A 27,663-nucleotide genomic window follows, 5' to 3' on the forward strand; every position below is an offset into this window, starting at 1 on the left:
TAATAATCTGGTAGTAAACATAGTAACAATGTATAAAAATCTTTTGAAGCAGACAATATCAAGAAAATGCACAGTATGAACACATATTCAAGTACATCCAATATGAAAATGTAAGCATTACAAATGTAAGCATTACTTTTTACAACATCGATGGAAGACGTTTCTGTAGTTTGCAGCAGGGCCTCGCCAAAAAAATAAAAAATAAATAAAAAATCTAAAACATTTCATGGCAAACAAAACAAAATAAATCTTGAAAATGTAGCAAAATGTAGTTCTTCTTCTTCTTCTTCTTCTTCTTCTTCTTCTTCTTCTTCTTCTTCTGCTTCTTCTTCTTCTTCTTCTTGTGTCTTTTATTTTGAAAACTGAGATTGACATGCACACGCGCGCGTGAGGCGGAGTTCATACGGACCTACATCGGAGCCTCAGTTGTGTTCAGGGTCTGCTCCGTGGCTCCGCACACACACTCTTTCTTCGCTGTAGCCGTCGTGTTTGACGGCACCGAAGCGTGAAGAAGTGAAAACAGTGAAAACAGTCTGTAAATATGTAACAGCGCAGCGCGCTAACATTAGTGTTTTCACCGGGAGAAGAAAGATGGACTCTTTTGCGAAAAACACCCCGAGGAAGTTGTGGCTCCGCGGTCTGCTTTGGTGGTCGCTCCTGTTCGAGCTGGCGTCCGGAGGTAACAATCCAACTTTTTTTTTCAATGAAAACAAAACAGAGATAAACTTATATCATGGTGCTTTCAGTGACGAGGTGCTTATTACCGTCAGCGTACCCTTCACTTGGTTTTCTGTAACGAGTTTTTTACCGTGTGTGTAGTTTACTGTGGAAATAGTTCCACCCTGATGGGTACTTGCAAGTTAACTACCATTTCAGTGATCATAAACATTATCATTTCCCTTTTTTTCTCTTCTTTTCACCTTTCCTTCATGTCTGTAACATCATAATGTGCCTTCAAAAGCAGGCATATTGTCACTTTACGGAGGATTGTTGTGTGTGTTTTCTGTCCGTGCTGTTGTGTTGCTGTAGTGGTTTAAAGGTATTAAAATGTTCACCTCATTGTAAAAGAATGAGCCAATTGTGAATGAGCACAGGCGTGTCCATCAACAAATGATATATATAATAATATCTTTTAATGATTCTGCATGGATTTTTCAAATTAATGAGGCTAATAACATCAGTGTTTATCTCCTCTAAATGACTGGCATTAGAGTTTGGATGCTCAGTGCACGCATGGTGCACTCACAGGATATGCTTTTTATCAGAGGCAGCAGCAGAAATGGGACTGTGATGCCCACTGCACTGGAAGAACTATCTGACTGTGACAATAACGCTCAAATGAAATCATAGAAATGGACAGTCGTCGTTGTGTTGAGAGATCTAAGGTGGAAAATGTATTTTTTTTTCAGTGACATAGCTTCAGATGTACATCATTTACATCCATGTGTGCATGCATTAGCCTCTCTGGTTGATTTGATCCTGGGCATGTGTCATCTTATTCAGCGTTCATCCAGGCTTTGCCCCTGGGAATAATCAGCACTCCATGACTCACACTCGCCATATCCTTCAAAATAATTACAGTATAGACATTTGTTTCTACTCCAGTGCATTTCAAATCGTGCACATATTCTGTGGTCCCGTAGCACTTTGAAACAAGCCTTTGCTAAAACATCCACGTCCCAGGCTTTGACAGTGCATCAGCAACAAAGTGGCGTGACAGTCGACAAAAACCCAAAGAGGCACTTCAGTCAAGTTGCATCTCTGATTTTGTTGTGTAAACCGAGCACACAGGCAGTGACAAGCACTGGTCTTACCCCTCAAATTAACTGTAAGCGGGTGTTGGCTGAAAGGTCACTAGCTTTGTTGCTGTGAAATCTCACAAAAAACGTCCCTGATGCACAGAAAAGTGCCCCTGCAGACATGAAGATTACAGAACAACCTCCGAACACCTCCTGTTTCTGCTTCTTAATGCACACGGTCAGGTGTACACGGGTGTGTTCATGTGTTTGCATTGTTTTCTGGCAGTCTGCTGTGCTCTTTCATTTACAACCCCACCATATCTGTGTTTCAGCACAGACAAAAAAGCTGAAACAACTTAAGCTACTTACCTTATTGGCATCTTTTTCACAGCTTTCCAAGAATATAGTTCCCCACAAAGAAGTGAGCTGAGGGGAAGACCCCTTTGTTTTAACCCGACATGACCTTCAATTATAAGATCTCATTGTGACAATGCTAAAATACAATTGAGCATGCATGTCCATCCTTGTGAATTTAAGGGAAAAATGTCATTTCATTCCTCTTGGCCAGTTTTTGGAAATGCTCCATCCCTGTAATGTACACAGAGCGAGTCAGATGAATGAGCATGATGTGTAAATGAGAAATAAACTCAGTCAGTCTGACTCATGGTCAGAGTGAGGAGAAGTAATGCTGGATGCTGTGTGCCTTTGTGGGCCAATCAACTTGTTTATTCCCAGCTGGATTTAACGGTTGTTAAAGGCACACCTGACTGACCGGCCCGACTCTATTAAACAAACTGAGCACACACGCAGTTAACTGTGATTAATTTATTAGTTAATTCTATTTAAACAACAACAACAACAACACTGCAATTTAAAAGTATTTTATATGAACACACACACACACACACACACACACACACACACACACACAGGCCTTAGAATTGTTTCTGTGTGTGCAGTAATCAGTACTGCACACACAGATCAGCATTTATCTACATAGTATACCTTTAGGATAACAAAATACTACATTTGTTTGTAAAATCGTCGTCGTATGTACAGTAAATCATCTTAGAAGCAAAGATCTTCATGTGCCCAGTTGAGATTTGGTGTTTTACCGTTCAGTGTTGAAATGATATTTCTGTCAGGAAGACAAAGACAGATTTTCTTAGAGCGCCATCTCAATGATGCAGAATTAGCATAATTTTCTTTTCTATTGTCTCTTTTTTTTTTTTTTTTTTTTTTTTTACTGAGATCTCACTTTGTGCATCAGCTATATTTAAAAAAAAAATCTGTTTTTCACTCACAAAGCAAAGACTGATTGGCTCTTCATGAATAATTTAAATTAGCTAGATACTTGGAGAAAGCCTGCAAGACGAGGATTTTTCTGTGTTACCGGAATGTGAGTTACATTTGATGCACACTGAGGTTGATTTATATTGTTTTTCGTCTCTGTGTAGTCAGCTCCTGTTGATTGACGACTGTAATTTGTCGATATGGCTGAAGGCTTAATTTACACGCCTTACTGGTTTAATTGTCTTAATTTATACTGCACAGTCCATACCAATTGGATTTGGCCAAGCAAACTACCCATTAGTGCATTTAACCTTTTAGGAGTAAAAACGATGTCCCCAGTCACTCTGGCCCATTAGCAGCACTCTGTTTCCTGCTCTCGGTCTGAACTACAAATTAATCAAACGTGCAGCGGACATGTTTCTTCACCGAGGCGAAGATGTTTATTAACCTTTGACTATGCGTGGGACTCTGGAGCTCATTAAAAGCTGAACTGGTGGTGCCCGGGCATGGAGGCTTAGATGAGAAAGCTTCAGAGCGCGTTAGCCCAGATTACAGGGTGATGCGAGATGGCTGGGAGGTGAGGTAGAAGAAACAGCTGGGTCCGTCCGCCAGGCTCTTCCTGGAACATGGGGCCATAGACAACGTGGGGACGTCAGAGGCTTTCATGTTCAGGTTGAAGGTTCCTGTCAGGGCAGGGCAGGCCCAAACATGTCTGACTCCCTCCAAGCCACCTCCACATCCACTGTCTCAGTTTGTACACAGCTGTTGTGGCATTAAAGTCAAATACCTTTAAAATTCATTTATGTCATTCCTGCGGTTTCGGACAGTCCGTGAACAGCTTTCTCCTAAAGATACAAACGGGCGGAGACATAAAACTGCAATTTTGGTGCAATGCGCAGGCTGTGGCTTTGGTTAATCCTCAAAGTGGTTATTATTCTACAGGTAAAGCTTTAATGCGTCATAATTATACTCTCACTTGCACTTGAATGCATGTAAATCTTCATGGTTGAGCACATAAAGTATGGCCACAACTGGCCCACCAGGAAGGCAATGCTCAGCAGAGCCTTAAAAACATTCTTTTAAATCAGGTGAGGTATAATATACGCGCAGTGTGTGTGCATGCGTGCACGTGCTTCCCACGTACACACACTCTGCTCGACTTGTAAAGAACAACCAGGATGATAATTAGCCTGGCTTTTATCTCTAAATGTCACATGTTGGCTATATTAAGACCACAATGCTTGACTTGACTTGCTTTGTGCTTGCTGTATTCGCTGTTACTGTACTTTCTGTTCTCCTTCTCCTTCATACTCAGCTCTTTTTGAATGCGTGTCAAGCATTGATTCAACAGCCTGTAAAAGACAGTGAACACCACATTTCAACACATATATGTTCTCCCTCTTGTTCCCAATTTGAAATGTATCTCCAATCTCTCTTTATCCAGCCTCCTTCTATGGTGATGGTTTTGTACAGCTCAAGGCAACAGAGTCGTCCGACCATAACACACTGCGCATTCGCTTCCGAACCTCCAGCACCAATGGCCTGCTGTTTCTCGCCGCTGGCCAGACCAGCTACTTCCTACTAGAGCTCCATGCTGGTCGCCTGCAGGTGGGTACATCCGTGGCCCCAGCATATGAGCATATGTGCTCAAGCATACATGAGCACACACATGCATATATGTATGTGCAGGCATACAGTACACACAGAGCTTTGTGCTTGACCACATGCACGCGTATGAAAAGACGTGACAGACGCACAAAGATCACCGAAAGCTATTGCTCCATCTCAGTTAACAGTGTCAGTCTCTGAGCACAGTAACACAACCAGACAAGCCTGTGTGGTGTGAGCTGAGTGTTAACTCCATACCAGTCACTTGTCACTCTAGAAACTAGGAGATTATGAAAGCAGCTGATCTGTGTTTTTATTGTATTTGAGTGAAGGATCCGTGTGTTACTGTAATGTACATGTTAGCCAGATGATTAGTGACTTGATCACAGTGCAACACACATCTGCCTCTACTGCCTCTGTCCAACAATTTCATAATTTTCTTGGATTATCAAAAGCTAGTCAGTGTACCGCTTGTTTGCACTTAGCTTCTGGAACGGTAATCACTCTGTAATGCAATGTAATGTACATTTAGATTTGTGTTATTAACAGATTATTCCATGAAGTGTGAAAAAATGTCCATTACAATTTCTCAGAGTACAAAGTGACATCTTCAGATGTTTTGTCTGACCAACAGTCTAAAACCTGACCATTTTCAATGAAGAAAGCAACAAAAAATGACTTAAATTATTAATGTTGAACAACTAATTGATTAATTGACACGTCATTTCAACCCTAACATGAAGTGCAATGCTCTCTATTTAATGTTATGCTATAATTAGAAGAGACCATTCTTTACTCTGTGCAGTCCTTTTGTTCCTAATGCTGTCACTTCCTGTAACACTGTCCCGCTGGGCAGCCATAGATGTGTCTGCTCTGTGACTGTAGTGACTTTTGCTCAATTCCGTCACAAGAGTTACCGCTAAAGATCAGTCGTCAAAGCTTGTTCAGTTGAAAAGCAAAACTTAGTTTATTTCAGAGAGCTCATATTTAACTTATGCATTATATTTATTTTTTGAAAAGTTCGTAAAATTGAAATGTGCAACAATTTATTGGCTGGAAGTATTTAATAAAGAGTATTCCTAGATGTATAGGGTGTATATCCATATTCAAAGGCACTGAATTCCACCGTAGAATAATCTTAAATTACTAGGCCATAAAAAATGAGATGTCCTCTTTAATTAAAAATTCAAACTGTGAAACTGTCAGCAGTGAAAAAGAGAAACATTGCCATAATATTTGTCTGACTTCAAATGAAATAGAAATAAGCATAACATGCAATACACACCTCATACTTCAGAGATTTAGGATGGGTTTGTGTCCCGAGACGGGTGCACTATTTTTAGCTCACAACACAAGGCTTGCTGGGAGGATTTAAGGGTGAAATACATGTGCCCCTTCAAAACTGCTCTAAAGACTACTCTAAAGCATCCAGTAGGCAGCTCTGCCAAGCTAAATCAGCCTACAGAATGGACAGATGCACTGTAGAAAGACTTTTTCATATGCAGACACATTCATAAGAAAAACAGGAAGTCCTGAGATATGCATTATAGCTTTTGTGCTTCAAACCCTGGAAATCCTAGTGACTAAGCCTCTCTTCATGTTTGACTTGTGCTACCGGGAATGAATCACGCTGTCGGCTGTGTTGCATTGTCGTACTTCAGTGAGCAAGAGGAATGAATCGCCTGTCCCCATTCTTTAAACTGGCACAGGTCACCAAATAATTTTTTTGTTCACTTGCAAAAGTTATCTCTGGGCTCGGGGTCTCATTCAGTGTGAGTCAGTCGTGAGCGTTTGCTCCCTGAAAACCTGTGCATGAATAGCAGGGACTCAGCAGCAAGCCTTGACAAGCACGTCATCTAAATGCAGCATTAGTTTGAGATGGTGACATGATGCTCTGAGGACGTAGCTGAAGGCAAAGAGATAATAGTTCTCTTCCTGCTTTAAATCACAGACAAAGCTCACTGTTATAACATCATGTGACATCACTGAATAAAAGCAGTCTACATCCCGTGTTTCCCTTTCCAGGTGTCACAGTGTCTACAGTTCATCCTTTAAGACTTATAAGTCATAATGTTGTAGGTTATAGAAACAATTATTTCACCAGATACAATCAAAATGTTTGAGAATTTACTATTATTTTTCTAAAGCCATATAAATATTTTATATGTAAGTAAAACGATATTATCTTGAGTGCACAGCTATAGTAGAGGAATTTAGGCTGCACTACAATGTTAGTCGGTATAATATGTACAGTGTTCTCCATCTGACTTTAACGTGACCTGATAATGGTGTTAGATGAAAAGTGAAGGAATCACTTAAGTTAATACAATTCATCCTGAGGGGGACATAACGTCTACCAAATGTAATGGCACTTCATCCAATAGTTGTTGACACATTTTACTCAAAACCACAAACATTAGCCTCATGGTAATGGAGGAAAAGTCAAGGGATCACCAGTGCCATCAGGATTCATCCTCTAAGAAGCAACAAAGTCTATACACAAATTTCTTACCTGACCAGCCACTAAATGTAGTGATATTTCACAGAGATAGTAAAAGCTTTGATCTGCTCAGGGTGCAAGGTGAAAGTTAATGGATCGCCAAAATCAGTGGGCAACGACAATCCATGCAATAGTTGATGAGAAATTTCACTTAAAAATTGAAATTAAACTAGAGCTGGAACAATGAGTTGATTAAGTGATTAGTCAGTCGAAAGAACATTAACTGACAACTTATTCAATCAATCATTTCCATTATATTTCAGTCAAAAATGTTTGCAGGTTCCGCTTTTTTAAACACAAGGTTTTCATGCTCTTCTTTGCCATTTATAAAAGTAAATGAAGAGTCGTTGGATTTTGGACTGTTGGACAAAAGAAGATATTTTATAGACTAAATGATGAATCGATTAATCGTGAAATTAATAAGCAGATTCATCGCTAATGAAAATAATTATTAGTTGCAGCCCTAAATTAAAGAAAGAAACTCATGGTTATGCTAGAGAAAAAAATCAGGGGACCACTACCAAAGTCAGTAGGCTTCATCCTCTGGGGACCATGGATATCTGCACCAAACTTTCCTGATAGTCTGTCCAACCGTTCTTGAAGTATTTCATTGTGGTGGACCAACAGACCAACACTGCCAGTCCTAAAGGCACGCTGTTAACGTGGCTAACATTAACAGCAATCAAATTTAATGCAGGATGTCATAAAAAAGATCTATTCTGAACTAATAAATCTGAATTTAAATTGAATTGCTTAGACCAGTGCATGTACCCTATATTCCTGTAATATAGCATATTTTGTAATCTAGTGGTTTTGTTTCTTGTCTTAGCTGAAACTGGACCTTGGATCTGGGGAGCAAGTGTTACAATCAGATAGAGGCACCCAGCTCAACGACCAGGCCTGGCACTCTCTGGAGGTCCGCCATGTGCAGCACAACGTCACTCTGACCGTAGACAAGAACTCCCACACTAAAGCAAAGATGCCAGGCTCCCATTACAATCTCCACATTTTAGATGGTCTCTATGTTGGTGGCTCTGGAGGCCTGGATAGACCTTACCTCCCCAGAGACCTGATCGGCTTCCGAGGCTGCATGGACGAGGTGGTCTTCAACGAACATGACTTGCTGTCATCACTAAGACCATATACTGGATTCAAGAATGTCTATGAGGTGTCTTTAGGCTGTAGTCCCCAATTCTTTGCGACAGAAGATGACCCTATCAGCTTCTTCAGCTCCAGGGCTTACATTTCTCTTCCAACCTGGAACACCCAGCAGGATGCGGTATTTGAGTGTGTTGTGCACACCTCAGCCAAAGAGGGAATTATTCTGTACAGTTCAGCTAGAGAGGGGGGGTTTGTGTCTGTGGAGATTCAGGAAGGTTTGCCAGTAGCCATTGTTGGCAAAGGTGGGACCAAAACTGAACTTCGCTCCCTCATGTTCATCAATGACAGGAAATGGCATTCTATCAAGCTGCATTTCAGTTCCAAAAGCCTTGAGCTAACTGTTGATGGAGAGATGGTTAAAAGCAGCATTAACTCTCGTTCAAAGGGGCTTCAGCTTAAAGGTTATCTTTTTGTTGGAGGTATTGATGACAGCACTAGAGCAGAAGTCAGAAAAGTGGGACTCGTGTCTGTTTCTGGAAAGCGTGTCAGAGGAGGTTCCTTTAAAGGATGTTTGAAGAACATTGAAGTCAGTAGAGTGAAGATGGGTCTCTCCAATGCTGTAGTCACCAAAGACATCTCAGTTGGTTGTGAGCCAGAGAAAGAACCAGAGCCATCAACTACTGTGAGTCCAACAAGTGCTCCGAGATCCCTCTTTCACTTGGTGACGCCAACACCGTCACTTCACATGTCCACCCTTGCAATTGGCTTGGACAGAAGGTATGGCTCAAATTTTGTACAACTCAAAAACCTTGTGGTCCAGGAAGGTGGTCGAGCATCTCTGGAGGCAAAACACATCAAGGTACTTTTAGACTTCAAGAAGCTTGGCATTCGACAGTCTCAGATCATGTTCCGAATTCGGGAGCAACCAATTCGTGGTCAGATAAGGCTTGATGTTGATCAGGATCAAGAGGAGAACACCTTCAGTATGTTGGACCTTTGGCATGGCCGAGTGATGTATATCCATGGAGGCTCTGAGGAACCGAATGACTTCTTCATGTTTTCAATTTATTCCAGCAGTAGAAAGCAAGTTCCTGATTATCTGAATGGTAACAAATTGTACCGCTACAACATTACTGTGACACCCACCAATGATGCACCTGAATTAAGTCTTCCTGAAGGAAATCTTTTTGTCCTGTTGGAGAACTCAAAAAAACGCCTCACCACAGATGTTCTGAAGGCCACTGACATTGACAGCAACTACACCAACCTTGTTTTTTCTGTGCTTGGGAACCTTAATGCTGATGCAGGGTATTTGGAAATAGAAAACAACCCTGGCAAGGCAGTGACCTCATTCTCATATTTAGACTTGGAGGAACTGAGGGTGTGCTATGTTCACACAGGAGTTCGAAACTCAAGGATAGTTCTTAGAGTTAGCGATGGGGAAAAGGTCAGCAACACTGTGGTTCTACGAGTCATGGCTGTTGCACTGGAGTATAAGATTGCCAACAACACAGGCCTTGAGATTATTCAAGGAGAGTCAGCTATAATTGGTTCAAAGCAGCTGGCTGTGCAAACCAATGCTGTGAAACAAGTTGTAGACATCCGGTATGATATCATTGAGCCCCCTCAGTATGGTGAACTGCAGAGACTTCACTCAAGCGGTGAATGGAGGCATACTGATTCGTTTTCCCAACGGCTTCTAGAAAAAGAGCGCCTGAGGTATGTTAGCACTTTTCAAGAAATCCAGACATCCAGTGCCACTGATTACTTTAAGAGCAAAATTACTGTGGCTGGAAGGGCAACCACTGAAATACTCTTCCCAATCACTGTAAAGTGGGTGAAGTACCACCTGGTGAGGAATGCCATTATAGACATGGATAAAGTTAGAAAAGTGACACTGAATTCAGAATATCTTTTTGCCACAACTGAAGGTGTGGCCCTCTCAGAGGATGACCTTTATTTTCGAGTTCTCACCATACCAAAGAAAGGGAAACTCCTGCTCGACACCACAATTTTGAGGAAAAACTCAACCTTTAGCCAGAGAGACGTAACAGATCTAAAAGTACATTATGAGCTAGTCGACAGGCCTTATGAAGATACAAATGACAGGTTCAAATTTCAGCTGGTTTCCAAACATGCTCAGTCACAAAACTATGATTTCCAGTTTTCCATTAAGGCTGATGTCAACAGCGTATTTATGAAAAATGATGGACTTTCACTTCTGGAAGGAGAAAGTAAACTTATCACGAAAGATGAGCTGTTTGCAGAGACTTTGAGTACAAAGGATATGTACTACACAGTAATAAGCAGCCCCAAACATGGAAAACTGGCCCGTATTAGTCAGTCAAATTCCAACGCTAGCTACAACAACATCTTAACCTTTAGTAATCAGGATATATTAGAGGAACGGATAATGTACATCCATGACGACAGTGAAACAACTCAAGATGAGTTCGCTTTCATAGCCTCCACCAGCCAAGGATTCAAATCTTCCATTGCAAAAGAAGATATTGGTACCAAAGAAGGAATGTTCAACATATCTATTCAGCTAATCAATGACCAAAAGCCGGTACGTGTTATTGATAAAGTTTTCCATGTGGTAAGAGATGGACAGAGGTTACTCACTATAGAGGATTTGCGTTATCATGATGCAGACTCTGATTTTGATGATGGCCAGTTGATTTACACTCGACGTGGAATCCCGATGGGAGACCTAGTCCTTGTTAATGACACTACTCATCGGTTGTTCCAGTTCCGACAGAAGGATTTGGAAGAAAAGCGAGTGTTGTTCATTCACAAAGGTGTGAGCACTGGCAGGTTTGTGCTCTTTGTCTCAGATGGAAAGCATTTCATATCAAGCCTTTTAGACATCAGTGCACATGACCCTTTCTTGAAGGTTGGCAACAACACTGGCCTACTGGTTCAGAAGGGCCAGTCAGTAACCTTTTCCACCAGTAATTTTAGTGTCACATCAAATTTGGACATTAGAGATGACCAAGAGGTCATCTTCCAGCTGGATGAGGCCCCCAAGTATGGAGGACTTTATCACAATGAAACAAAGGTGGAGTCATTCACACAGTCCAACTTAAAACATGGGCTGATTACCTATCGGCACAATGACAGCAAACATCTGGCAGACTGTTTCAACCTAACAGTGAAAGCTAAAGGTCTTCGACTTGCCGTGAGGATCAATGTCAAGGTTTACCTGGAGAGTCATCAGAGGCCACCCATTGTGCAGCATCACAACACCTTACTGGTGGAAGAGGGAAAACCGGCGAAAATCGATGAAACAAAACTAGAGGTGAGTCTTTCAGAAGACACACATTGATTGAGCATTTCATCAATGTTCATGCAACTTGTATATGGGTTCAAATAATATGATGGCTATTTAGAAGGCCAATGCTGTCCTTTTTAATTCATGTTGCAAGATCTAATGTTTTATTTATATTTACAATGTCATTGCAATGTCAATTTTTTACTTATCATTTGACCGGTTGTCACTGAACCTCTTCTTTACAGACAATACAACTGATAAGAATTATAATTAGAACATTAATAACAATAATATACCTACTTGTGGAACCTGAGCACAATATGTAAATATATAAATATAAAAGCCTCTATACATGGGTATTGATTCTTAAAAATATGTGCATCTTGTGGCGTACTTGGAACAGCACATTTAGCAGATTATCTAAACTATAATAAAAGGACAATATCACACTGATGTTACAGTGAAAGGCCAGTTTTTACTGCTCTGGGTTTTAAAGCTGCTAAAAGGGTAGAAACTGAATGCTGACCAGTGTTTGCTTTTACATTTTACAATGATGCCTTGTTACATTGAGAGCAAAAGGAAAACTAAACTTTAGTGACACATGGAACATTTCAAATTTAACCACTGAATATGTTTTCTGATTGTTGCAGGTCACTCACGAGGACAACCTGCCATCTGAGATTGTATTCAAAGTCAAGGTAGCCCCGTCTCATGGCTTTCTCCGGCGTTTTGTCAAGGAGCGCTACATCGGAACCAAACAGTCCCCTGTCAAGACATTTACCCAAGAGGACATTAACAGTGGGAACATGCAGTACATGCAGGTAGAGCCCGGCAAAGTCAACGACACTTTCATCCTCGATGTCACCAACGGGGTCACTGATGTCAACAACATTAGGATGTCCGTTGACATCATCCCACGCCTCATCCCACTTCAGGTCTCCAATATCACGCTGAATGAGGGCGCTTCCAAAGCACTGACCCAGGATTTGCTTAAAGTCACCAACCAACACTTTTCTGGAATCAACTTCCTGTATAGTTTGACCAAATCCCCACAGTATGGTCACATTGAGCACTCCCGACACCCCGGTGTGCCCATAACCTCTTTCACCAGGAGGCAGGTGAGATATTCTTACAGACAGTCAGAGTGGCAGTTGCAACGATGGGTAAATAATTTGATGTCGTGCGGCAGTAATATTTTTAATGCGTTATACTAACAATGAAGACACAGAGGTCATATCAGTCGTGTCATGTCACAGCCATGTAATGATTTAGATGAGAGAATTTGATCCATTTTGACAATGCTTGTAACCTAAAATGCCTTCATAATTAAATTGCTGTTCAGCAATATTTAGAGTAATACGCTTAGACTGGTCAATTGATGGATTGATGGATAAATGATTTGATTGATTGTTATTGCAGTGATTATTTCCAGGCCTGAAAGAAACACTGAGGCCACAGAGCTCGTGTCCTCTGTATTTTTCTGCTGCGTTACACAATGACTAGTTTCAAATTAGACCTTAATCTACAGGCATGTGTACAACGCTTGTAACCTAAAATTCACCCTTAATTAAATTGCAAAATTAAAGGAAGGTTATAGTAAAATTAGCCAGGCTTGACCCCCTTTTCATTTCATGCTACCTCCTGCTATTTGCTTATGTCTTGTTTGTGCTCCTAATTAATTTTCAAAAACTTCACAAAGCAGTAATGTTTGTAGTTTTTCTCCCTGTATGCATGCTGTGACATGGAAAAGGAGATCATAGTGAACTGTCACAAACCATTATAGTGTTTTTTACCTCTGTGTTTTGAATGAGCATTGTTTTAACATTGTTGAAGTTTGATCTCAGGTTCTCCCTAATAATTTCCATGTTGTTTAATCAGGTGGAACACGACTTCATTTACTATGTCCATGACAGCAGCGAAACCTCAGCTGACAACTTCACTGTGGTGGCCAATGACACAGGCCTGAGGAAGCAGAGTGCAGCCCAGACGGTGTACATCCAGGTTACAGCTGTCAACGATGAGCCTCCTGTTATTACAGCCAACAGGGTCCTCAGGGTGAGTCTGCACGGCTGCTCTATATTTAAACTCTGGACTTTTTTTTTTTACTAGTAGGTCTGGCACCATAGCTTACTGTCAGACAATTTTCATGTGGGCAGTGTTGCAAGTTGCCATGGCTGGCTGGATGAGGGAAACTATGTTTGCTATGTGGAGGAGGGTCTAGGGGGACTGGCAGCACAGAACTGAAACTGACATACATTTGGAGGTGGAGATTTTGGAGAACAGATTCTTCCTGTATTAGCACTTCTTTTTGGTGGGTCGGTTTCAAGCAATGCTGCTTGAGTGATTTGAAGAGGGAGCTGCTATTTTGCATGGTTTGGGTTGACTGGAAATGAGTTCAAAGGCTTCTTATGAATACAAAAGAGTTTAAATCAAATGGAAAATAAACCCCAGGCGTTACATGGACAGAAGGTCTTGCCGCTGAAAATATGTCACTTTAATTTAGTTCCATTTCACAGCAAGTGTTGAGTGACATGATGGCATGGCCTTGAAATAGCAAGCAGTGTGACCACATGGCTTCAGTTCAGTCCAGTTTCATCTACCTCACATCTCTGCTTATCCAAAGCAACCCTGCTGGTTATTTACTACCAGTCTGTTAAAGGCGCTTCGGTATCACTTTATTTTAAGATACACATATTCACCATTAACAAGTTTCTTAGCATCCATATTAGTAGCATTTTGCCACTTTATTAGTCATTATAAAGCATTTATTAATGTCTTATTCTGAAGGTTAGGGACATAGGGTTATTCTGGGTTAGTGTTAAGATCATAATTCATGTACAACAACTTCCCTACTTACTATAAATAAGCGGTAATAAAAAGACTACTGAGGGAAGCACTTTGTTACTGGCTTAGTAGTTGTAGAATAAGGTGCTTTATAATGAATAACAAAGAGCCAATATGCTGCTAGTATGCATGCTAATAAGCAACTAGTTAATGGTGAATATCTGCACCTTAATATAAAGTGTTAACAGCACTTCTACTCACATACATTTTAAATGTTTGACTGTGTGTGTGCGTGTGTGCTGAGCAGTGCTGACTTTGCTTTAGTGGCTAGAGTTGGGAGAGGTCCAGCTGGAAAGAGAGGCTGAAGTGTAGGTCTCTATTGTCTGTGCAGCTTCGTCCCAAATGCCTGACATTCCTCTGGGATCTTGTCAGACTCAGAGAAGAGCAACTTCTAAAATTTACTGCACTGAAGTAAACCAGCTTAGTAAAAGTTGTTCAAATCAGAAACTCTGGGTATTTTTCAAAGGGAGCTATTTGTGTTTTGTTTTTTTTTTGTTTTTTTTGAGATAGTCACTGACAAACTGGTCTGCTCGTGTTGATGATCTAAATGTGATCATTTCGCGTCATCATTTTTAATCGGGTGTTAGGTGGTACAGAACTGGAGTGTCAGTGTCCACAAGGTGGCTCTCTGCCACTGCACTTCATGTTGGCTCTCAAACTTGTACTGTGGAAGATTTTGAGAAATGTACAGGTCTTCTTACAATCACAGAGTTATGTATTTCCTCATATAATTTATTGGATAGTTCATTTAGAAACACCTTTGATGTCTTCTGAATGAATATTTAAAAAGGACTCGTCAAATTTTTGTTTCTGAACTGAGCCACAGGGATTATCCTTACATGTTAAATAAGACACTAGATATCAGTGCAGGAGGATAAAATCCACAGTGAAATGGACAAATCTGTCTTGAAATATAAACCTTTCATTTTCTTAAAAATATACCAAGTTGTCAGTGTATTTTGTGCAAATGAGATAAAAACCACACATTTATTAAAACACCAGAAAAAGGTTTGACCGTCAAGACTCATGGGAATTCAATAAAAGTGGATCAAAGATGTAAGTTTGTTTTATTTAAACTTGACTCTTATCTCCGTCACTAAAGCTGCAGCCTGATGAATGCTGGACACCCCGTCATGTTTGAGGGATTGATCTCGTCCCCGCGGGGCCTGTTTGTGCAAACTGATCTCATGTGTCTTTGCTTTGAGTCACACTGATGGTGTTCATCAGACTCACCAGGCTGATCCTGCTGTGACTTCCTGTTAAATGGGGGATTAGTGGAAGTGTAATCATTTCCTGCTAGGTGGACACACATTCACATGTGTGGCACTGATGTGATGCGCATGGTGTCTCATGTGATGGGTGGATATGCTTCACAGGTACTAATTGGAAATGTACCCCAACAAATAACACTCACAGCCAAGCGAGGGGCCAGCTCACCGCCAGTTACACCTCAGCCTTTCATTTGGTCATTTTAGGGGAACATGATCCATTTAGACCCCAGTGTTGTGCCGGGATCAGACGACACGATTTTTTGTCTTTCACTGTGTCACCGAGTCAGATCTAATGATCACAGTGCCGTAAACTCTTGACATGTCTTGGTCGGGTGACTGGCAAGACTACACGTATGACCTCGACCAATCACAGCACATCTTATTTCACAATCACGCATGAGTTCAGATGTCATCAGGGAGGGGGGGGTGAAGCAACTGTCAATCAAACTGACAGAAGCTTCGTGTGTGATGCTGCCAGCTTGTGTACCAGGAAAAAAAAAGAAAGAAAGAGAAAACGTCTGTGGATGTGCTGTAACATTAAAAGCAAATGCAAGTGATGTTGTAAATTTCAGCCCATTTGCTCATTATTTGTACATCTACTGGGTAGACGCTGCACGACAGGTCATTTCGCACGTCACACTACATGGCATAGACACCCGATTGTCTTTCACGATTGCTGGTAATTGGTCAGCCACGACAAAATCGGGCTAGACTCATGTAGTCTGATCCAGGCCTTATTTAGCAGTTTTAAATGGTAAAATACACCCTCAGATTCCCTCTCACTTATCATATGATGTTTGTGATAGGCTGCACACCCCTGCAGCAGCTTTGTGATAAAGTGTTGCACTGACTCCTCCTCTGCCTGCGATCACTGACATTTCTCACATTAACCAACTTTCAACAGAGCAGCAGAAGGAACTCTCCCTTGGAAATGTTCGTTAGTGATTGTGTGAAGACTGAGATGTTACTGTGATCACACCCTCTCTGCAAAATGCTACTTATCTTGTGGTTCTAACAGGAAATTTGCACTCATTTGTTAAGAAAAAAAAAACTTTAAAAAAGGACTTGCTGTAGTTCGTACACTCCAGACCGTGAGACCAATATGAACATTTATTATGATCTTAAACCTGCTATAAACACTATTTTTGTTTAAAAATTCACATTACTACATGTAATGGCAAAGTGGCCCCTCATAGTGACAGATCTGCAGATAATTATTACAACTCTTCAATCTCTTCAGCCCCACAGAGCTCTTCAGTGCCTTTCATCTAATTATTTGGCTTTACTGTTTTGGTTCACTCTCATTACTCTCCTCGTTGTTGTTCCCAGCGGCAGCAGGCAGCTGTTTTCCTCTGAATACCCACCATTTGCCAGCACCGCCAGACAGGCAAAGTTAGCGACTGGCTGATGAACATAATAGAGCATGAAGCAATTAAAGAACCAGATATTTCTCTCAGGAGTTAATGGAGACCAACATGGAGCTAAACGAGAGTGAATGTGGAGGAGGCCAGAAACACAACTCCAAATGTTCCACATGTTCTAAATTCCATTTAGCTGTTTCAGTTTCAGAGTCTTTACATTGTACAAGCTGACTCACTGTCATGACTTACTCTACCCGAGTCTAAGTGTCTGCTGTGAAAAAGGTGATTTTTGTCGCATCCTTGCAGTAATTCACTGTCAGTCACACATCTTGTAATTCCACGGTGCCGTATTACACATTAGTTGCTCTGGCCTGAACTATGGAGGCTCATCCTTTGTTGTTAAGTGCCTGCACGGTTCAACAGTTTTGTTTTCTATGTGTCAATGAGTTCCTCTGTTCCTTCGTGTTAGCTCAAGGCTTTTGAATTTGCATGGAAGCAGGACCTGAACTGTGCAGTACATCCAACGGTGTTTACAGTCTGCATGGCTATATTTAGTCCTGAGATGTCCTTCTCTTGAATTATGTTGTTGAATGTGACTTGAGTGATGCTCACAGGGACATTTTTCCATAGGTTGTTACTGTCTTGCTGTCTTGAGGTGCCTCAGCGAGGGATTGTTATTGTAGCAGTTCTGCTTCGTCAGACCATAAACTGTACGACGGAGTAAAGAAAGAGAGAAAAATGAGACACAGCCTTGGAGTTGGACTCACAGACACAGCTTATTATTATATGTGATGATGAATGACAAGGACGCATCAGCTGTTTCTGCTCCAGCTTTTGTGTCTCTCACTTCTTTTTCATTCATGTTGTATCTGTGCAGAGAGTAGGTGTTACAAACAGGTATGTGACATAATCCAGCTCAAGCCTACAAACAGTTTGGTTTGATATTTCTTTCCACAGCAGCTGAATTGTGGGTTTTTAACATTTGCGTCCACAAATGGAAATTAGCTGTAATGTTTAGTCTTTTGCTCCATTGTATAACAAAATGTGACAGTATTTCATTCCATCTATCAAATTAAATGTCAAACTATACTATGTCAAACAAAGCATGTCCGTTCCCATGTTCCTGGAGGTCTGTCTTTCCATGTAGATCACAGGTGGCACCCGTTGTGTCCATGTCCATCTTGTGTTTAGGTTTGGGTGTCCTCAGTGACAGAGATCAGGCCGGAGGATCTGAGAGCACAGGACCTGGACTCACCCCCAGAGGAGCTCCACTTCATGGTGACCCCACCCAGCAACGGACACCTGGCTCTGAAGAGTGCCCCCATGAAGGCAGTGCTCAACTTCACCCAGGCACACATAGACCAGGGACAGCTGCTATTTGTTCACAAAGGTAAAATCATTTTTTACAAACACTGGAGACGCCAGAAGAGACTAATTAATAAAAGTACAAAAAAACAAAAATAAAACTACATAAAAATACTGTTGGTAAAATAATTAGTGATTAGTGTAAATAGATGCAAAAGCTGCAAAGCTCTGCCTCTAAATGAGGTCCGTGTTTGTGTTTCCAGGTTCAGGATAACTTGTTGTTGTAGTTTCTTTTACGTCCACTAGAAGATGCTGTTGGTTTGATTTGTTTCCTACTTGTCAACTCACAGGGAATCACAGTCATCATTAGGAAAAGCTTCTCATTAGCTTCATTAGCGTTAAATTACTTCCAACACTGATACAGACGGACTTGACTGAAAGCCAGGGTGGAGGTGATAATGCTTGATCATGCTCTGATGTGAAACGGTGGGAAAGGTCTGTTGACAGCGTCAGTCTCAGATCAGGTTTCTGCTGACTGTTCTGATTTCTATCTTCTTTTTTCTTTGCCTGTGCTTGTACCACCAGGAGAAGTTGTAATAATAGTGTGCAAGGGACCCACCCCACCCTGTTTGTGGATGAATGCCTCTTTCTTTTTTACACACACACACACGTACACACACAGAGACAATTGATTTTGACTGAGTATTAACTTATTGAAAATGTTTAACCTTGCACTGCTCGTTTCTTTCACTCAGGAATGCTGATCTGGTACTTCTTCATGTGTATTTTGCACAAACCAGATGCAGCTTTATGTGTTTGTTTATTATAAATTTTCTCCACAGTGAAAACATGTGCTCACTAAACTGGGATGCAGTTTCAGTCTCTTTATTCACTGCAGCAAACTGAATCTAACAATTTGCCTCAGAGGCGTCTTGACAGGTGGAACCATTCATTCAGTCTTTGATTTCATTGCATTTCCAGGTGCCATGTCTGGAGGATTCAACTTCCAAGTCAACGATGGTGTGAACTTCACTCCCAGGCAGATCTTCAGCATCACTGCCAGAGCTTTAGTCCTCAGTTTAGAGACAAACCGTCCACTCAAGGTGTTTCCAGGTAAATCAGCATTATTCTATGTTTTCATTGTTGTCAGAAAAACCAACAACGTTGTCGTCCGTCCCTTAACATTTTTCCTCTTCTTTACTCTGTGTTACTCCTTTAAGATGTAAAACTTGAAAACGGGTCACAAACACATTGTTTGATTTTTAAAAACAATATCCCTAAATCTTGTTAGCGCTGGAGTTTTAATTAATACACGGCTGGTGCTGTAGTGAGTATTTACAGCAGCATTGATTCAAAATGAACTTTTTTGGACAACAATGATACGCTGTGGCACAGATGACTAAGGTGACAAAGGTTTCATTTCTGTTCTCACAATATGAGATCACAAGAACTTTGAAAGCGTCATTTCTCTCTTATAAGCTTTTGTGTCAGAATGAACGCATGCAGCTGTCTCTGAAAAATGAACTGAAAAATTTATATTTGTCTCTGTGTCATCCTCACTCTCAGTTGTACTATTAATATCCATAAGCAAACAGATTATTTCCTTATTTTTGTCTCTTTTGTAAGGTCTCAGTTGAAGGTTTTAAGTGTGTGCGTGACATCTTGCCCTCTGATTTGCTGTATTTTGTAAAACTAATCCTGGCTGTATGTACAGCCTGACTACAGTCTCCACTCACAATCCCTGTAGTTAAATAATTCAGCACCTTTCCAACAGCCAAGCCATCCACCTAAATACCAGACGGGTGAATCGGCTGCTGTCATTGCTTAATATTTTGATGCACAGAATGCTACTTTTAATACCCAGGAGCTAAAAATAGGCTGACTGGGTGTCGTCTGTGTCTGCAAACGCGTTTCAAGGTTTTCTGAGATTTCCAGTGGTCTGGTTTGTGAGTTAGCTGGAGAGGATATTGTGAGGGCAGCAAATTGCCAACTGGCATGCTCTGCTGAGCTTCCCAGCCACAGGGTGAGTGGGTACTTGAAAAGCTGTGCCACTGTCTGTCTGAGGCAGCCCTGTTTGTGCTTTGTGCCAGGCGAGGCAGAGGAAGGGGGATGGGGATGGGGGTGGGCGGGATGGGAGCTTTAACTGACAATGAAGGGTTTTGATGGGGTGAGGGGTGACATGAAACACTTTCACACTGTGGAGGTGAGATTTATGTTTTTCTTCCTCCTTGCAAAGTCCTCAACAGTCTGGGTGCTCTCTGTAAAACTGTGCAAAGACTCCTCTCTAAATGGTTGCATATGCCTCACTAAGAAAGCAGCATTTACCTGAACACACCCTGACAGTAAGCAAATACTGCAAATACCACACGCAACTTGCTAAAATGATTCTTTGTAAGAGGAAATGTACTTCTAAAAAGACTTCTCTCAAGCTCTTCCTGAATATGCAAAGTGAGTTACTGCATGCAGTGTATTGTTACTGTTACATACATGGCCGCAGTGGGAATACAATAGTATCATTATGCTCGTAAACATGTTGTCTGACCATGTCAGAGAGCAAAAGTGTTTCCACTGTAACAGTGGTATACAACAAAATGTAAATCTTTGTAATCCTTAGAGTTTAGAGATACTTTATGATAGATAATGTTGTATTTATTTATTTACTTAGCCTCACTGCAGAGAGATCTTATTCTCGACTGATGTTTAATCATAGCACTTTTGTAGGAGAGTGTTAAATGTAGTGTAGTATTTCGTTTCAGGCAGCATACAGCCATAACAATCTTCACCATTAAGGCAGGACAGTCTGTTTATAGCCCGAGAAGCGAAAAGCAGGGTTAAAGTGTTACCAGGCATTCCCTGCCGCCCCTTAAGCTAAAAAAAAGCCTCAAAAAAGAGATGTAGAGAGAGAGAAGCTCAAAACCAGCCAGCTTTCTCACTTCTGCACCACTGGCCAATTGTGGCCTGAAGTGGGTGAAATATGGGATTGCCGGATTTAGAAAGCAATAGAAATGGTTAGATTCCATCCAACGTCACTAAAGGTGTGATGAGAGGGGCTTTCTAAAGCAGCTCAACCATCTGACAAGCACTTCTGAAGGAGTATACTGTAGTGGCACCTCAATGATTTTCTAATATGATTCTCTCAGGTCCATGTTGGTGTATTCTTATAACTCCTTTTCATCATCAAGTTTATGAATTCATTATCCCAGTGAATATTTGTGGTGTGATGTTTATGTATATTTTACACAATGTTTTGCACATTCTTCTCATCTCACAAGCCGAGATTAAACTCTGAGCAACTGTGAGCATTTCTACATTTTACATGTCGACATATGACCAAATCAAATTGCTGCACAAATATCTGACAATATAGAAAAAACCCGTCTTTACAGATTTAGAGCAAGATAGGTTTTCATTGTAAAACAACAACAAAGACAGTCCCTCACTCTTCCTCTAAAAGGGAAATTTCCCATGAGAGACAGACATGGATGGTTAGAGTGCTCACGACAAGTGATAAATGAAGTTCACTGTACTTCGACCCCCCTCTCCCTCCATCATTGCCTTCCATCATTTATCAGCAGTCTTTTTTTAGGATCCTCACAGTCCCCACAGTGGCACCAGTGCTATGGAAATCTATGTAATTCATCTTCGGAGAAAAGAAGCTCTCAGTCGTCAGTTCCCATCATCATGCACAGGAGATGTTTCTCTTTGCATTTTCCCCAAGCGGAAGATTTCTGCGCCTGCAAGGAGCTGCTCCACTTTTAATTTCTTGTGTGAATTTTATGTAACACCCCGCACTGCAGTTGGACAGTGCTGTAAAAGTCTGTGATGTCTGCAGTGCAGCTTTAATGTGACACATCAAAGGACTCTCATCTGTCTGTTCCAGAGCTTGTTTTGTATAATTTGGAGTCAGAAAGATGTGAAATGCTTTCAGAGGGGAAAACTTGCTTTTTTACATTTGATGCAGCCGCAAGAGTTTTAACAGTGTAGTCACAGCTAAACTGAATATCAGACAAGAAAAACAAATCTTCTTTCTTTATCAGTAATTTTCTTCATTCAATTTCATATTCTTTCCCCAGGCACTTCTACACCAATCACAAATAAGTATTTACAAGTAGTGACCAATGACATCAGCAACGCGTCAAACCGCACCATTACATTCAGTGTGATTCGGCATCCTAAACTGGGGCGTCTGGTGATGAGGCAGCCTGATAATTCAACAGTGGACATCTCCAGTTTCACTCAAGACATGGTGAGTGAACAGCTGAAGGTCTTATCAACACATTTCTCTCATTTTACACACAAATATTTTTAAATTCAATAGAAGGAATGTGAAACAGTTTAAGATCAACATTCATGTGGAAAGTTGCCATATTTCCATAGTATGAATAATTGATATTCTCCATCCTCATTCAGGAAATTGACTTTGAGCTTTTTTAGCTAAATGGGACATGTTAGGCTTTTATGTAATCAATTATTTCTGAAGGATTGTAATCAGGACACAGTTAAAGCTGTGATGCTGTGTGTACTTGTACTGCTGAGCAAAGCAGATTTAAATTAATGATAAAATCTTATATATACTTTAACTGGTGAAGAATTATTGAGGCCACTGAACTGTTCATACAGTTGATAGAACCATCAGTTGCAGGATCTGTGCTGTTTTTGTTTCTCAGGTGGACAGGAAAGAGGTTGTGTACATTCAAACCCCCATCGAATCAGTGGGCTGGGAAGCCATGGACACTATGACCTTCTCTGTGACATCGCCGCCTACTTCTCTGGACAGCCAGACCTTCAAAATCGACATTTCTTATGAGAATACTGGGCCTGAACACAACACAGTTCTGCTTGCAAACACAGGTATGGACAAGGCTGTGCAGTGGTGCTTTGAGCTAAATGCTAATGTCAGCTGTTATATATTATTATATATATTATTATCTATGATATTGGCTCCACAGGAACATGGTCAGCCAAACAGTAACAAACACAGTAATAAATCACAGGGCCACTATCTTCATCATACTCTCATGCTATGAGCTTTTTCTGACTTCACCTGTGTCCTCTGGGGACCACAGATGTCTTATTTCTGTGGCAATCCAACCAGTTGTTGAGATACTGCAGCCTGGACCAAAGCATCCCTAGCTAAAAACCACTGATAGTGCTCTTGTTTGTGTTATTACTTAAATAAAGTTCAACAATATTGTCCGTGGTGATTAACATAATATTTGTTGGTGCTAGGCGCTGAAGTAACAGAAGGGGAAAGTGTCATCATCGATGAATCCAAGCTGGATGCTTCTAACCTGATGTCCAAGCTGCCGACACCTCAGCGGAGCTCCCATGAGGTCTGGTTCCAGGTGACATCTTTGCCTCAGCATGGTGTCATAGTGGTGGGTGAGAGAAACCTCACCAAGGAGAAACCTAACTTCTCCCAGTTCATCATTAACAAATACGGTATCACCTACAAGCACGACAACTCCGAGACAACTCATGATTCTTTTGTATTCAGTGCATGGCTAAATCCTAAGGGCAAAACAGCACAGCGTCCTCAAGATGACAATGATGTTGTTGAAGAGCATTTTAACATTACAGTCAGACCTTTAAATGATCAGCCACCTTTGCTAAAAACCAAAGCACCAAGTCTGAGGGTGGTACAAGGAGACACAGTAGCTCTCAGGCCTGAAAATCTCAAAGTTGAAGACTTAGATAATCTTCCTGATGATATTAAGTTCTCTGTGATTAGTAAACCAAACAATGGTTACCTTGCTCTTGAAGGAAGATTGAATGAGTCTATAGTTGCCTTCAGCCAAGCCCAAATAAATAACGGCAGCGTCTATTTCATCCATGATGGAAGCTCTGGCTCGGGGGTGTTCTACTTTAGTGTCACAGATGGCCATCACAAACCAATATATAAACTCTTTAACCTAGAGGTGACAGAAATTATTATTTCTCTTGTCAACTACACTGGATTGACACTGGAGCAAGGCAAGACTTCAGTATCACTGACCCAGCACAACCTTACTGCTGAGTCCAATGGGAAAAACATCACCATTCACTACCAGATTACAAGGCCTCCAAATTTTGGAAAACTTCTGAAGGACAATCAAGAGGTTACACAGTTCGAACAGGAGGATCTACAGTCTGGAAAGTTGTCCTACAACATGACCTCTCTTTCCTCTGCAGAAGACAGCTTTGAGTTCACTGCCTTCACTTCAGAGGCGAACTTGACTGCCCAAGTGCTGAACATAATTGTCACACCTTTGATCCAGGTTGGCAAAGGTCAGAGGATTCCCAGTGGGATTGCTGTCACACTCAACACTAGCTTTCTTAATGCTTATGAATTGGCTAATATTAGTGGTAGTGACCCTGTATTTGAAATTATCTCCCAACCTAAGTATGGGAAGGTAGTTCGGACAAAATCTAAAACGTCCAGGAAAGCTGGACCAGTTCAGTCCTTCACCTTTCAGGAGGTTGTGCAGGAGAAGATGGGCTTGGAGCTGAATGCTAACATGACTGGAGTTCAAGAGCTAAATGACTCACTGGTGTTTGTACTGAAAGCTGATAGCATTCAACCTGCTAAAGGGGAGTTCCACTTTACAGTTGTGCCATATGATCCTGCACTTTTTCCAACCACAAAGAGCCCTGTCCCAACTACATCATCTGTTCCTCAGACACCAAACCAGACTTCCAGGAATGGAACAGCTTCACCAGTCCTGTCTACAGCTTTCTTCTCCACCCAGCAACCAAGCAAAAACCAGCAAAAGTTCAAGGGACGCAACCGCTGGGGAAACTCCAACAGAACTAGCATTTTCAGTACAACTCTCGGCAAACCAACACGTGGAACAGAGGATTTTCCCTTTAGGAACACACCCGTTCGTGTTGAGTCCTACCCGCAAAAAACCTCCAATCCACTTTTAGTTATCTTACCACTGCTGGCCCTGCTGCTGCTTGTAATCATCTTTGTTGTCCTAGTAGTCTTTCTTCGACACCACAGGCAAAGGAAGCAGAGTACTCCTGCACCAAAGGAGCCAGCTTCCACCGGTCTTCCAAGCAGTCAGTCCTACCAGGGTCAAACCCAGAGGAGCACTACAGTTCCCACGGTCACTGTCACTCCATTAAACCACACCTGCCCAGGTAGTCCTGTTCTTGACCGGTTATTGACACCAAATCAGGGCTCAGCTTATAACACAATTGATTCAAACATGCTCGTAAGTTCGTGGAGTAATGGTTCCCCTGCTTCGTCTTGCCAAATTATTCAAACTGCCACTCCCACCCTGCAGAAGAATCAGTACTGGGTATGATCTGCCACAAACCAACCTGTACTTATTCGTGTTGGAGAATACTGTTACAGGTTTGATTCCAGATTCATATAAGTTTGTGTACATGAATGAGACTGCAACGGATTTACTACCTGTTGCAGGTTATTAGCTTAAAGCTGCATTAATCCATATATTTATATTAAAACTGAATCAAATTCCAGTGTCATGTTTAAGATTTCACTCATTGAGACAAACACAGAATTATCACCCAACTGTGCAGTATTATGGAGCTTATTTGCCCCTTTTAGCTCGCTGTTTTCTTTTTGATTGTATACTGCTGTATGGTTCAGTTTCAGCACTCTTAGGCTAATAAGCCCTGTTTCCAGCAGCAGGCAGCAGTCACCTAACGGCAACCAAACAAAGTTAGCAACTAGCTAAAGAAGTCAAACATTTAGAAAGCTAAAGGCCAAGATTTTTTGTCAAGAGTTGGTGGGGGTTAAAAAGTCACCATATTGCCAGAAACACAGCTCCAGTTGGATGATAATGTTGCTCTGTGTCTGCTGGATTTGTAAGTAGGCTAAGGATTTGCTTTCTAACTTAAGGAATAATAATTTTATAAGGTCATAATGCATAGTACTTTACACCAAGGCTGTGTGTTAACTTATTTTTCAGTTCTTCTGTCCCCTAGTGGCCAAAAAATGATTCTTGCAGCTTTAAGGATTGATAAAAAAGAAAACCACTACAGCCAAAGTCCTTTGCAGTACTTTAATCAGCATCAGACCAGCGCTGGATTTGGAGTTGCACAATCCATTGAAACACTGGTTCACAATCCAGCACCAACCACTGCTGTATATTGATTTGGTGGGACAGACTGTGTTCACTTGAGCATTTACAAAGCAGTCATCATTGTGGTGAATTATAACCTATGTTTGGTGCCTAATGTATGTTTAATCACTCACTTTGTCATCTGATCCTCATGCACGTTGAAGTCTTCCATTATGAGTTATGATCATCAGAGTGGAAGATGATGCCGATAACAGCTTGAAACTGTGAATTACTCAGACTGACAATGGTATAAAGATGTCTTCTCTAATCATTTCACTTGATTGTGCAGATTTTATATTGTTATGTATTATATATTGTAGAGTAGCAACTTTTTGTAAACTCAGGTATTTTGTTAACAGTCATTTTCCTTCTCCATTAATGAGGGTTGCATGTATTGTCAAGGTCTTTGTTAAACATTAGAGGACTGAGCGTTATAAAACTGACAATTTATTGACAATCATAAATGCGTCCTTGTGTGGCTGCATATTGAAATGGGACATTGAAATGTCTGATTTTGTACAACTATTAAAACTTTTAGTTTTTAATCACACTGATCAAAATACACTGGTTAAAATGTTTAACACTGTTTTTCTTGTTATTTTTATTTTACGATGCACAGTATTTATAGATTTTCATCATTAAAAATTAAGGCACTGATCTTAAAGATTACACAAATCCGCAATATATTTTCTACCTGCCTTCACCTTAGTAATTAAAATTCAAATAGTAAGTATGTTCTGTAGTCTAATCACAAATTCCTTCAGAGTTGAATAGATCGGTGGCCCACCTATGTTTAAGGAGACCGAGCAGCTAACCGGCTAGCCGACTGAGAACGACCTCCTGGTTGTCTCGTGTTTATTTGAGAAGCTTTTTCTAGCACATGTTCAACTTTAAAAATACTGACATGTCTTTCTCAGACAAATTACAACTGAGAATTGACTTTGACTGAAATGAGTGCTGATATTTATATTGATTATTTAACACTTTGACTTCTGTCATCAGATTCTTGACATGATCTACTTTATAGTTGTTGGTAGGCACCGGTTGTTTCTCACTGTAATGATGTATCTACTGTAAATTAAAGGTACTGTTCTGACATGTTCTTGAAAGCTATGGGAGATGAGAAATTGCTGTTATAGAAAACTACTGTAAACGTATATGTTATGAAATCATTTTGTACTGAAGAGAAATGTCCATCCAGTGTATTCCAGTCTCATCTGAATGATGTAACCTGAAGTGTCATATTTATTTATACCATATTTTTAATAAACCACCTTAAATTGTGTCCAAGAATT

The 27,663-nt window shown here is 40.9% G+C and overlaps 1 protein-coding gene across 1 annotated transcript; it reads left to right on the forward strand.

Moving 5' to 3' along the window:
- Positions 1–516: 516 nt before the first annotated feature.
- On the forward strand, positions 517–27,636 carry cspg4ba (chondroitin sulfate proteoglycan 4ba). Its single transcript, XM_076731730.1, has 10 exons — positions 517–679; positions 4,477–4,640; positions 7,970–11,542; positions 12,166–12,633; positions 13,394–13,570; positions 18,183–18,381; positions 19,278–19,409; positions 22,370–22,542; positions 22,964–23,147; positions 23,526–27,636. The coding sequence occupies exons 1-10, from the start codon at positions 592–594 to the stop codon at positions 25,583–25,585; spliced, it is 7,218 nt and encodes a 2,405-aa protein (XP_076587845.1). The 5' UTR covers positions 517–591; the 3' UTR covers positions 25,586–27,636.
- Positions 27,637–27,663: the final 27 nt, after the last annotated feature.

The sequence above is a fragment of the Chaetodon auriga genome, chromosome 5 (assembly GCF_051107435.1).
Source record: "Chaetodon auriga isolate fChaAug3 chromosome 5, fChaAug3.hap1, whole genome shotgun sequence".
Taxonomy (NCBI): Eukaryota; Metazoa; Chordata; class Actinopteri; order Chaetodontiformes; family Chaetodontidae; genus Chaetodon; species Chaetodon auriga.

Bases quoted from the DNA above. Each gene is read 5' to 3' on its own strand.
- cspg4ba (XM_076731730.1), top strand. From the start codon at position 592: ATGGACTCTTTTGCGAAAAACACCCCGAGGAAGTTGTGGCTCCGCGGT. The intron at 680-4,476 runs GTAACAATCCAA...CTCTTTATCCAG, and splicing joins GTTCGAGCTGGCGTCCGGAG to CCTCCTTCTATGGTGATGGT. The intron at 19,410-22,369 runs GTAAATCAGCAT...TTCTTTCCCCAG, and splicing joins TCCACTCAAGGTGTTTCCAG to GCACTTCTACACCAATCACA.